The sequence below is a fragment of the Pan troglodytes genome, chromosome 21, assembly GCF_028858775.2.
Source record: "Pan troglodytes isolate AG18354 chromosome 21, NHGRI_mPanTro3-v2.0_pri, whole genome shotgun sequence".
Taxonomy (NCBI): domain Eukaryota; kingdom Metazoa; phylum Chordata; class Mammalia; order Primates; family Hominidae; genus Pan; species Pan troglodytes.
Window position 1 is genome coordinate 44,287,411 of NC_072419.2, and position 13,730 is coordinate 44,301,140.

A 13,730-nucleotide genomic window follows, 5' to 3' on the forward strand; every position below is an offset into this window, starting at 1 on the left:
AACCTAGTCATGATTAGCATGTGTGACAGTATCCTTCACTGAGCAACCCTTTTGTGTACCCTTCATGATCCTTTCCAGGTCTGGAATTATTTGCATTTTACAGTGGGTAACTTTCCTGTGAAACCAAAGGTTAGAGGCTTTCTGTGAATGACGGAAGTGCTTTCAGACTGCAGGTCATTGTTGTTTTACTTGGTGTTGCTAGAAGATAATTTTAGGATCACTCAGGTGATTGGTAGCTTCTGAAAAGCAAGATGTTTCCTGCTTTGGATTCTGGTGTTTGCATTGTGTCCTTTGGAGGTCTTCAGTACAGCTTTGGGGAATTACTCAGCATTCTTTACTCTGCCTTAGAGTTCATTGGTAAACAGTGCTGGTTTTTAAGAACACCTTTGGGCAAGTAGGGGAGCCTTGAAAGAGGATGTTTGAAGCTAATGTTGAATTTCAATTTAATGTACATTTGCTGGACACATACTTTGAATAAACACCTATGCTAGATGCTATAGGAAAGAGGGAGAAAAGAGTGAGGAATAGGTTTGCACTCTGGGAATGTGTGGAATTTGTGGCAGTGATAGTATTGGGAATAGCTTCAGTGGGTTTCTGATTTTTTTTTGAAAGTCTAGACAGACATTAACAATAATAGAGGCAGTTTCCTCTAGGTAGAGGATAATGCTAATCTAAAGATAATTTCTCTTTCTCTATTCTATAAAGATGAAAACACACATCAAAAGATTTCAACATGTGTGTTAGTCCCAGCTGACTCACTCTGTCTTCACTCTCTTCTCTGGACCTGAGTTATCAGAATATTTTACCACAGTCCTTTCAAATGTTGATGAGTTCTCGAGAAGTTTATTTCCAAATTTGAGTAGTCCTTTTATATTCCAGCTTTGATTCATGGGTAATTCTTTGTCTTCAGGCAACTTCATGGAGTTTACCTCTGAAATAAAAATTTTTCTATGGAACTTTGACAGTTCTTACAACATTAGAGAATGCATGAGCTTAGGAATTCTGTTTTAGAACTGGGTATTAAGTTTATAAACCTGTCTCTCAAGGTGTTCTAAAGGTGTCTCTCAAAACATCACACTGTACCCTATAAATATATACAATTATTATTTGTCAGTTAAAAACAAAATTTAAAAAGCAAGAAAAGGAGAAAAGTTCTCTACTCTTGAGAATACTCAAGGTGTTGCTTGACTGAATGGAACTTTTTTTATTTGAGCCACATGTGACTCATGTAGTATACGGTTGTAGAAGGATTTAGAGAGAGAGGGTAGATACAAAGGGACTAGCATTTATTGAGCATCCGTTATGTACCAGCCTCTGCTGGCTGCTTTTCATGTTAATTTGTTTTAGATCCTTACAACTACTCTGTGAATTTGGTATTATTTTCATACTTTAGATGAGGATACTGGCTCAAAAAGGTATAGTAATTTTGTTCAGAGAGAGATAATTGGTAAGTGGCGAATTCCCAGGTCTATACGACTTTAAAGCTGATATTCTTCACACTGTCGTATTTCCTGAAAGCACACGGTTTCAATATTGGTAGGAATTTTGGTAGGAATTTGTGAGTAGGTTACCCAGCTTTCCTGGATCTTAATATAGTTTAGCTATTCAGGCTTCCACAGTATGAATCCTAGCTGTCATTTCTTTTTTGAGATGAAGTCTTGCTCTGTCGCCCAGACTGGAGTGCAGTGGCGGGACCTCGGCTCACCGCAACCTCTGCCTCCCAGGTTCAAGTGATTCTCCTGCCTCAGCCTTCCAAGTAGCTGGGATTACAGGCATGTGCCACCACGCCTGGCTAATTTTGTATTTTTAGTAGAGATGGGGTTTCTCCATGTTGGTCAGGCTGGTCCCGAACTCCCAACCTCAGGTGATCCGCCCACCTCAGCCTCCCGAAATGGCAGGATTACAGGCGTGAGCCACCACGCCTGGCCCCTAGCTGTCATTTCTAAAGCTCTGTGACCTTGGCCATGGCATTTGATCCTTCTGAAGCTCAGATCCTCACTGTACAATATGGCTATTAATGGTAATACCTTCTAGGATAGTGATGAAGATTACTTGAGATAATGCAGGTAAGATATTATCAGTGGGGCAATGATACGAGTTTTGTTTGCCCCTGCCAGTTCTAGTATCTAATGTGCTGAGTTTCTATATATGAACTGGTAGCAAAAGTAAGAAGAGGTTTTTAATATTTTCACTCCCCCAGTTTTTGTGCGAGCCTGGAGAACATGGTAGCTAAGAGTATGAGTTCTAGGCGCAACTTCCCTGGGTTTATGCCTGGATTTGGCCACTCAGTTCAGTGAGATGATAAGGGTAGACAGCTTGTAGAACTGTGCCTCAAATGTTAGACCTTTATCTGTTGTAGGTTCTTTTCTCTCCACAAGTAAAGTTTAATGTGCCTTATTAAAATGTCCTTTATTATGCAGGGATGGAGCAAAGAATGAGGGAGCTGTTGCAAACAATATTTCCTGATCCTTTTCTCATTATAAAAGTAATATAAAATCTATAGGTGTGGTTTTTTTTGTTGTTATTAACTAGTCAATTGAAGCAGTGGGAGTAGAGAAGGAACAAAAAAACCTGTAACTGATTGCGATCAATTAGTTGTAAACACTGCTGCACTCGGACCAAACGCGGTGTTTTTTTTTTTTTTTTTTTTAAATCACAGAAAATTTCAAGTGGATCCTCTAGAAGATCCAGCTTTACGGTAGATGGCTGCATATTATAATGTGATTTGGGAACCTGCAGGCCAGCTTTTTGCCTTAAGATTAGTTTCACAGTCTGCCATTGTGTCTGAAATTGTCCCACAATCAGGTTGTAAGAGGCATACCGTAAACCCTTAGGTAACGAGGATTACTTAAGGTTAGCTGAGTACAAGGCCTGCTGGAGACACAGGGACAAGTTGGAGGATAGAATAGAAGGTGCCCAGTATGAGGACAGAAGGACTTTGGCTACCCCCACAGTTTGTCCTGCCTGTAAACAGAGTGGTTGAGTGAGTGAAAAAGGGAGAGTAAATATATACCGTGGTAGAAGCTGAATTGATAGTGGAAGGCTTACCTTAAATTCAGATGTAGAAATGGAACTGACACATATTCTAGTTTTTAAAATAATTTTAATTTTTAAAAAAATGTATAGCTTTTGAAAAGGAAACCTGGAAATCCTAAGTTATTTTTAATGGCTGTCTGACTAGACTGACAATACTGGGCACCGTAACTGCTGACTTCGTAGCAGTGATAGTCATTTCTGGCCTAGCACTAGCATTTTCCAAGCTCTGTGACTCCTCCCTTCAAGCGGTTTCAAACTCCGACCTGTCACCCCTTTCCTAGGTACTGCAGGGATGTAGAGGAATAAGACACAAAGTGCTCCTGTCGGAGAAGAACGCTTGCCAGTGGCCAGAGTAGCAAGGCCAGGTGCTTTAAGAGAGGCCCGAGTGCCGTGGGAGTTGGAGGCCATTGTCATCATTAGGCTTTGAACTTAGGAGGAATCTGTAAAATCATTAGAAGCCCCTTAAGGTTTATGAATAGGGACATGATGGAGTGAGCACTCCGCTTTAGGAAGATTAATTTAATAATAGAATACAGTCTTCCATATTTACAGGTTCCACATCTGCGGATGCAACCAGCTACATATTGAATATATTTTGGGTAAAAATAATACATATTTTAAAAATGAAACGGTGTGACAATTATTTACATATGTATACAATGTATTAGGTACTATAATCTAGACATAAAGTATACGGGAGGATGTGTGCGTAAGTTATATATAAATACTATGCCATTTTGTAAGGGATCTTGAGTATCCCTAGATTTTGATATCCGTGGCGGTCCTGGAACCAATCCCCCATGGATACTGACGGACAACTGTGTAGTCTAACTTGGGAAAGGAGCAACTAGAGGCGGGGAGACAGTGGTCTCAACTAGCTATGACAAAGGGCAGATTGCTGATAAAAGGCTGTGTAGGTGAAGGAGCAAAGGGAGGGAGTATGTAAGGCATCAGTCTGAGGTATGGAATCTGCTAGAAGCTGGGACCTTGGGATAGATTCTAATGGTTTCCAAGGCCTTGTACCTGGAAGACAGGTCAGTGAAAGTGTTCGTAATGGAAATAGGTAGCTCAGGGAATGAGGAGCCCTGTGGGGGAAATGATTACTAATTCATGTCCAGAAATCTTACGTTTGTAGCACCAGTAGGTCCTCCAAATGGAAATAGGAGGAAACTGGAAAAATAGGGTAATGGTTAACACCTATTGTGCCCTCTGCCATCAGGATGGCAAAGGACATAAGTTATCCTAAAATGATTTCTTATTTTAAGTCTTGGAATGCTGTTCGTGAGCAACAGTGTGAAGTGGTAAAGATAACTCCAGATAATGAGGCTTTGATCTGTAGCACCCAGATTTACACTAACAAACTCTCTGACTTTGGGCAAACTGCAACCTGTGGACTTAGATATTTTCATGAAAATTTGAGTTGGGGGAAACAAAGGCATGGGTCTATCTAAGTCCTCCCAGTGCCAAAATTCAGGAATTCTAAGTGTCGAGGTAGTGTTTGATGTTTATATATAATAATTTCTGTGTGAGAGTTTGAAAACGGAAGGATTTCAAGTTTTGTAATTTTTTTCTACCTTCTTTAGCATATCTAATAGTTACTTACTGAGTACTCTTCTAGGTGCTTGAAAGCAAACAGAACAGTATAAAAAATTTTGAAGTTTGTACTTACCTTCTAATGGCCACTCCTTCCACATGACCACTTTGATGCCACAGTGGCTAAGTGTCTGCATGGGTCATAGCACACATTAATTAGGCAGCTACTATGTACAAAGTACTGTTAGGTGTTTCTTATGTAAATTTTATCCTAATAGATTTTTCATATTAAAAATATAGCAATCTTTGCTTTGCATAGTAGTGCAGGACTATAACCATGACCGTGCAAGCTGAACCCATGCAAAGCAATCTTTATAATCAGTGGGGAAAATTATGATTGTTCTGTGACTTTTGAAATTTTTTTTGCAAAGAATTAAAAACTCATTGTTGATTCCAAATGTGTACGGAAACAAAAGAGATAATAAACTAATAGTTATTTAATATGCTGTAACAACAAATTAGAAACATTGAGAATTAAAGTGTGTTTTCTTTGTAACAAACTTATCAAGAGTAGTTTGAACAAGGGTTGCCTTCTTCTGGTATAATTTATGTACATATACAGAGCAAACATCTTTTCTGTGGCTTTGCAAATTGTCATACTGTATTTTGTTTGGATCAGCTTCCAACATTTTATCTTTTATGCTTTCAGTATTGTAAAATACCTCTCAGTTTCTTTAGCATGCAGTTTTTTTTTGTTAGCGTCTCTTCCTCTAGGACGTTGTCATTCTTTTCATCACTCCCACTTTCTTCATTGCTAAGTTGGCCTCTACAAGTTCCTCTGGCCATGGATCTAGGCTCCCTCTGATGCTGGCAGTGGCAGCATCCTGCAGCGTGCTCTTTCTTCTGTAACTCCACTGATATGCCAGTGGGATTTCAGTTCCGGCATTAGCTTTTGTTTCAGTTTCTTTGTTCCACATTTGTCTTTATGATCAATACCCTCTTCTGATCGTTCATTTTAATAAAATGTCGTGGGTGTTACCACTGGGCGATAAGGAGACAGCACAGCGAAGCACTTTGCTGTCTTTGTGTGACCTGCATAACAGGTGTGCTGTGACGAATCACTGATTGACTTGAAGAATGATGTGATTGGTCACTGATCATGATTTGAGGGCTGAAGTTAGCAGCAAAATTTGTACTTTATGCAACTACTCAAGAGTTAATATGCCATGGTAACTGAAGTTCGAACTTGTTTTATTGAGGGACTGGTGTCATTTAACGAAGCCATGGTAACAAATCTGTGTATAATAGTATGTGCAAAGTGAGGACGGCCTGTATTGCAGATGTTCCTGTCTCCTTTTTTTGTAATAGACAAAATCATTAAGAAGAAATGAAACTTGGCCAGGCGTGGTGGCTCACACCTGTAATCCCAGGACTTTGGGAGGCCAAGGCGGGTGGGTCACTGGAGGCCAGGAGTTCGAGACCAGCCTGGCCAACATGGTGAATGAAACCCTGACTCTACTAAAAATACAAAAATTAGCCAGGCATGGGGGCAAGTGCCTGTAATCCCAGCTACTCGGGAGGCTGAGGTGGGAGAATTGCTGGAACCCAGGAGGCAGAAGTTGCAATGAGCTGAGAACGTGTCACTGCACTCCAGCCTGGGCAAGAGAGCAAAAACTCCATCTAAAAAAAATAAAATAAAAATAAAACTCATGATATTGACCTGGCTTTCACTTCAAACGTAAGTTTGGTCAGTTAGTATATGATGTATATAATGTAGAGAACAGGAGCTACGTGGCTTGTTTCCAGAAGAAAATGTGTAAGCAAAAAATGTGTATGTATCTGAAGCAGGTGCCTGGTGTCCCCTTTTTTCTAAATGAGAGGGTACCTGTGTGGTGCTAAGTAATTTGAGTGCAGTGGAAAGAGGACAGGTTTTGGAGTCATACCGTAAGTGTGTCATTTAACCTCCCTGGCCTTTGTTTTCTCACCTTTCAGATGGAGATGCTGTATCTTAAAATTGTTGGAAAGATTAAAAGGAAACTATTGCAATGCCAGGCACAGGCTGTGTCCAATATTTCTTTACTTTCTAAACTAGAATTTATCATTTAGATTTATTTCCCACAGTTGTTTGGCATTTATTTTGTATTGTCTAATTTGATGCAAAAAGAATGATTTTGGAATTAACACATCTATCATAACAATGTAAAAACATATGGTGCAGATAGATCATAAATAATGTAACCTGTCAGCCTCAAAAGTGGTTAAATTTAAGATGGTAACTTAAGTAATTTTTCTCAGTAGTATCAATCACATGTCTCAGTAATGGTTATTTTAATTTTAAGGTAAAATTAGATTTATTTTATTTTTAGGGGAATAGTGTAAAGAATATTTGTGTTTGACACAATTTTATTGATAAAATTTTCTCTCCTATTTTCTGAAATGATCCCTGGAAAGCATAACGTATCTCATTTTATACACAATATCTTCTCTGTAAACCCTAGCACACATTGGTTTGCTTCATTGTATTGTCCCATGAGTTTCTTACTCAAGTGTGATAGTTGGGTAAGTTTTCACTTTAGATGCCTGTTTTCTGTAGTATTTTACCAGAGAATCAATCTGAGATGACGGACAAAGACCTGTTTGACTCTTTTCAGTAATGTAGGGAACTACAGTCAATTTAAAATAACTAGCATAAAGGTTACTATTAAGCCATTCTGAAAATGTGTGCCCCTTCTGCCCTGTTTTTACATGTGGCCCATTGTGCATAGCATGTGACTTATCACTACAGGATATGTGACTCAAATTTATCACTTTCTCTTTTGTCTAGCAACAGAAGAGAAGAAATCTCTGAAACGAACTTTTCAGCAAATTCAAGAGGAGGAGGATGACGACTACCCTGGCAGCTACTCTCCTCAGGATCCTTCTGCAGGACCCCTCTTGGTAGGTCTTGACCCCGAGAGAGTAGGGAACAGTGGCTTAAAGTGACCTCTAGTTGAAGACTATGGCCACAAGGTGGCGCCAGTGACCACTGGTATGGAATCATCAGAGGGCACCTCTCAGGGGCCCCGTGCATCATCCTGCCCAAAGGAGCTTGCCGGATGGCAGGCGTCACTATGTCTTTGCGTGCCATAACTCTGGGATGGGCTTATGTTTTATAAAGTACTTGGACTTGGTTTTTTCAATCCTAGAAATTAAGAATATTCTTTAAAAATAGATTTTGGAGAAAGGGATAGATAATATTACAAAGATATTCAAAAGTCGTCTACCATGGCCTGTCTCCAGTAGCATGGTAGTTTTATAAAGTAACTCATTAATATCTAAAGACAGTCTATGTGTCAATAGCAAATTTGTTGCACTGTAGCCTATTAAATATTGAAACAAGGAGTTAGTCTTTACCCATGTGTTTGTGTTATTTGGCTATACAGGTTAGCTTACAAAATCTAAATGAAAGAAGTTGGGCACAAGGTGACAGTTTAAGTAACTTGACCAGTGTCTTAATTTAAATCCAGGTGTGTCTGACTTCAGAGCCCATGCTCTTTTCAAGGCGGGGGCGGGGGGGCTTCATCTTATTTTGCCTAAAACAGCTTTATTACACATGGTCATGCTTAAAGCCTATGTAAATATTAAACATGTCTAGTTTGTGTTATGTTACGGTGTTGAGTTAGACTAGGAATTAAATGACAGCAGTGTTAGGTCATATATCTTTGGATTTAAACACTTTAAAGACGACAGCCTAGATTATTACCTTTCAGGGTAATCTAACTACCATCTACAGAGCTAGCTACTCCTTGGTGATTATGGAGTGGCCTGTTAGCATTGTTTTCTGACAATTTAAGAAACTCCTTTTTGATATATACAGAAAATATATCCCTGGTTTACTTTTCTTGTTTTTTCCCCCTTGGTTTATAATAAGTTTGATACATTTAATTTTGGGAGTGACATTCATTTTGTCAAGAAAACCCAAGAAAGAATTGAAGTAGGTTGATCAGTCAACGTATAATTTTTTCCTTCTTCTTCTTGAGACAGGATCTTGCTCTGTTACCCAGGCTGGCGTGCAGTAGCATGATCATAGTTCACTGCAAACTCAACCTCTGGGGCTCAAGTGATACTCCTACCTCAGCCTCCCAAGTAGCTGGGCCTATAGACATATGCCACCATGCTTGGCTAATTATTTTATTTTTATTTTTTTGTAGAGACAGGGTCTCGCTATATTGTCCAGGCTGGTCTCGAACTCCTAGGCTCAAGTGATCCTCCTGCCTTGGCTTCCCAAAGTGCTAGGATTACAGGTGCGAGCCACCACACCTGGCCACAACACACAGTTGTTAACATCTGATATTTATACCTTTATTCTATACTGGAAATGATACATCATTTGAAATTAAGCAACATGAACCAAACTCCATTGTTTTGAATTGCCAAAAACATGTTCTTTTAGAATTAAAAAATAATAATAATTATTCAGAATTTCATTCATGTTCTGCCATGGACTTAGATAAACTAATTTTGTGGATTTTCTTAGAGTCCGTGACATTGACTTACATGTAAGCTCTGGGGCTAAGAACAGTTTTTTTAAGAAATGGCAGGAATGACTGTTTTAAGAATTTGCCTCCACCTCATTTAACTCCAACTAATTTTCTTTAAACCCCATGTCTTAATGGATAGTGTTGTTTGTGTTTTCATCTTACAGACTGAGGAACTAATCAAAGCTTTGCAGGATCTGGAAAATGCCGCATCAGGGGATGCTACTGTCCGACAGAAAATTGCTTCTCTGCCCCAGGAAGTGCAAGATGTTTCTCTATTGGAAAAAATAACAGGTGAGAAGGTAGAGTTTGGGTGAAGGGTGAGGAGAGAGGGACATAACTGTAATGCAGTAACCCTAGGCCATACTTAACGTCTGCAGGTATAGACTACTTTCCATGTTGTATTGGTTGCTCTACCATCTTGGGATTTGCAAACATAACTCACATGGTGTACAAAGAAACTTTTGAAATAGTCAAAGCTTGAATAGTGATTCTAGGAATTATTGCAGAAATGCTGGTGTGCCACAACCTGTGGCTCTCTAAATAAGGTCTGTTAAAAACATAGTACAAATTGTGTGCGTGTGGGGTGGGTGGGGGAGATTAGGTATTATTCTGTCTGTTAGACTCATAACCCTCTTACTAAAAGAAAAAAAATTATGATTCAGGGCTGTGTGATTTGTGCCCTGCTCTCTGACAAGCCCCGTAGATGATAGTGCGTTCAGTGCCAGGAATTTCAGGTGTGTGTTAGACATGTCATTTTGCCCTAGTCGTGACCTCCCTAGTTAAACAGCGAGGGGCAGTTGACACGATTCCTGCTTTCCGTATGGGAAATTGAAAGGAAGGAATGAAGCATGAACTAATATTGACAGTAGGCTTTGCACTGGTACTTCTGTTCTTTGTGATAGTCTTTGGAGGTGACTAAATGTGTGTCTCCATATTGCATAGGAGGACATTGAGGCTTTGAGAAGATAGGTGTCTTGTCCAAGGTCACGCAAGTAGTGGATCTTGGGATTCTAATCTAGGCTGCAAAGCCTATGTTCCTCCCCTTACAAAAGCTCAGACCTTTCATTCCACTGTCTTCCAAAGGCCACCATTTTCCCACTCCAGTCCCTTGACTTGGCTGCTTCTCTAACTTCTTCCATATCTATCTAAAGGAAATCAAGGTCACTGATGAAATATTTCCCTCAACAAATATTTGAGGCCCACCTATATCCCCTCAAGTGAAGTGTCAAGAAGGAAAATAAAGCAGGGCGGTGGGAGCGGAGAATGATTGCAGGCGGTATTAATGGTATTTTAAAGGTGTTTGGGGAAAGCCTTTCTGATGAGATGACCTTGAGCAGAGACCCGAAAAATTAGGAAGCAAGCCATGAGGATATCCAAGGGAAGGAAGGGCCACCAGGCAGTGGAAGCAGCACAGGGAAAGACCTCAGGCAGTGGGTGTACTGGGTTGGAGAACACAGCTCGGAGGCCTTCTGAGTCACGCAAGAAGCATCTCAGCCCCTCACTCTGCTTTCCCACCCCAGGAATTCACCCCACTGGGACCTGCAGTCTCTTGATTCCTCCCCCACCTCTTCCTAGTCCTTGAGTCCTCATTTTCTTCTTTATTCAGATTGGAGTCTCTCTTTTCACTTCCTCACACACACCTTCAACCCATTTTCTTCTCTTTCTCCCTTCAGTGTAGTCTCCTGGCAAAATCCCTAAACAGGTTAAATCACATTTTAAAAATACTTACTACTAAAAGGACCACTTCATTTATTCTTACTGTCAAAATCATAATCTGCAAAAATTGCAAGCAATTTAATGTAAAGCTAGCCATGTATGTAATTTTGTTTCTCTGTTTCACTGACCTAAAGGTCTCATGTAGCTTCCTTTTAAAATACTTTTTTAATTTTGATTTTTAATTGTGGTAAAATACATATAAAATGGTAAGCTACATAAAACACAAAGGTGTGCAGTTTAGTTGTGCTAAGTATTCTCATGTTGTTACACAACCAGTTTCCAGAGTTCTTTTCGTCTTGCCAAACTGAAACTCTATACCCATTAAACAATAACTCATCATTTTTCACTTCCCATATCACCTGGCAACCACCATTCTTAAATTTAGCTTTGTGTCTGTTCCTTTCCCGAACCTGTGCAGCGGAATGTGGCTGGGAAAAACTAACATGTCTGAGTTGACTTTTCCTCCTATTTCTCTACATGGACATGCTATTTTCTTAACCCGCCTCTCTGTGTGTTAGATCTGCTCCTTCTCATCTAGCCAAGGCCATTGCTCCAACAATGCTCCCTCTTTCTCCTGCATTTTCCATTTTTTACTCTTTACTGGATCATTCTCAATAGCATAAAAACATGAATTTTTCCCCCACTTGGGAAGATTTTTTTCTTGACCTCATATCTTCCTCTAGCTACTGCCTCATTTCTCTGTTCTTTTTAGCCAAACCACCTGAATGGATTGCCTGTGCTGTCTCTCTACTTCCCGTCCTCCCAGTTGCTGATGACTTCCTTGTTGCCGAACTCAATGGTGGATTCTCTGCCCCCATCTTAACTTCACCCCAGTAGTATTTGGCCCAGTAGATTATTTCTTCTGCCTGAAAATACTTTCTTCACTTGGTGTAGTAGTTGGAATAATGCCTCCTGACCCCCCACCCCCGAAACGCCCATGTTTTAATCCACAGAACCTGTGTATATGTAATCTTATATGGCCAAGGGACTTGGCAGGTGTGATTAAATATCTTAAGATGAGGAGATTACCCTGGATTATTTAAGAGGGCCCAGTGTAATCACAGGGTCCTTGTAAGAGGAAGGTGGGAGAGGGGGAATGAGAAGGAGGTATTACCGTGGAAGCAGAGGTTGGAGCGATGTGCTTTGAAGATGGAGGAAGCAACTGTGATAAGGCATAAGATAATTAATTGGTGATATTCCAAGCCACTAAATTTGTGGTAATTTGCTACAGTAGCAGTGGGAACTAGGACCCTGCATTATTCTAGCTTTCCTCCTCTCTTTCTGTGTCTTTTCAGCTGCTTGCTGGTTTCTTCACTCCTCCTTGACCTCTTCATATTAGCCCCCTTCTTTAGCTGGTTTCACTGGCAGCCATTCTCACCCAATTGCATGACTATAAATAAGAGTTTTTCTGCGGATTATTTCCTAATTTACATCTCTAGTGTTGACCCTTCCAACTTGAACTTGAGACCCATATATCCAACCTCCTACTCAGTTTTATTAGTTGGATATCTTGATAGGCATTTCAAGCTTACTCTGCCCCACACTGAACTTCTGACCTTTCCTCTAAAACTTGTTTCACTCATGGTCTTCTCCATCTCAGTAAATGGCCCTCATCATTCCTGTTGATTGGGACCAAACCCAGCATCTGATATCCTGTCACCGCCTCTACCACTGCCACCTGGTACAGGTCTCTACCATGTTCAGTTGATTTATTGCAGTAGCCTCCCAGCTGGTCTTGCTACTTCGTTTGTTCCTCTTGCTCAGCCGTCATTCTAGTCTCAACATAGTAACCAGAGTGATCCTCTTAGTAGAAGGCAGATCATGTCTCCCGCTCCACATAACACCCCCACGACTCCCCCCATCACCAAATTAAAAGCCAGAACCCTTTTTTTTTTTTTTGAGATACAGTCTCATTCTGTCACCCAGGCTGGAGTCAGTGGCATGATCATAGCTCATTGTAACCTCAAACTCCTGGACTCAAGCAATCCTCCCATCCTGGCCTCCCAAAACACTGGGATTACAGATGTGAGCCCCCTGCCTGGCTTTAAAACAGAGTCTTTCACTGACCTCTGTTACCGCAAGACTTTTACTATTTTCCCCTCACTCACTGCTCAAGTCATATGGGCACCTTGCCAGTCACTCTTTCCTCCTAGCGCCTTTGTACTTGCTGTCCCCTCTGCCTGAAACGTTCCTCCCAGATAGTTACATAGCTGGTTCTCATTTTCTTAGGCCTTTGTTTATGTATCACCTTAGCGAAGCTCACCCTGACCACCTTTTTGAAAATGTTGATCCCCCCCACCTTCCAGTGCCCCACTTTTTCTCCTCTGCCTTGTTTTTCTCTGTAGTTCTCTTCAGCTGATAAGTAAGCATAATATTTATTGTATATTGATTCTCTTCCTACCTGATAATATAAACTTGAGGGCAGAGAGTTTTTATCCTTTTTATTCTCTGCTGTTTCTAAGAGCCTAGTTATAAGAACTCAAATTTGTTAAACTAATTGGAAGGTTTTGAGCAGAGGATTGGTGGGCATAAAGTCCGATTGGGGTGGGCTCAGGAGGAGAGCAGGTGGCTACACTTCTCTGAAAAGAGTTTAGCTGCAAGGGGGAGCAGGGAAGCAGATCAGTAGTGGGAGAGTGGTATGTAGGTGGAATACATGGCAGCAGGTTTGTGTGCTAGTGGTTTTCTTCAGGAGGGAGAGAGAGAATTTGCTGAGGTAGAGAAGACATGGGGCGGCTGCAGAAGTTTAGTCTTTGAGGAAACGAGGGAATGGGATGCGCATGCCGCTTGGAGGACTGGCCGAAAGAGGCACTTGCCACTCCTCTGATGGGTGAAGGAGAGCAGGGAGCGTGAGGACAGCGTGGGTAGGTCCCCCGAAGCGAGCATCTGGCTTCTGCATTTTCACTGCGTATTTTGTATAACTCACTA

At 40.8% G+C, this 13,730-nt stretch overlaps 1 protein-coding gene across 7 annotated transcripts in view; it reads left to right on the forward strand.

Annotated features, from left to right (window-relative positions):
* The window catches only part of RPRD1B (regulation of nuclear pre-mRNA domain containing 1B), a 58,855-nt gene that overhangs the window by 16,600 nt on the left and 28,525 nt on the right, over positions 1-13,730 (forward strand). For all 7 annotated transcript variants that reach the window (XR_010154015.1, XR_010154016.1, XR_001712007.4 and 4 more), the window contains exons 4-5: positions 7,394-7,506; positions 9,254-9,380. Coding sequence is in view for 4 of the 7 variants with exons in the window: in NM_001242592.3 (NP_001229521.1) it covers positions 7,394-7,506; positions 9,254-9,380 (240 nt within the window). In the remaining 3 variants the exon portion in view is untranslated. The remainder of the gene's footprint in view (positions 1-7,393; positions 7,507-9,253; positions 9,381-13,730) is intronic.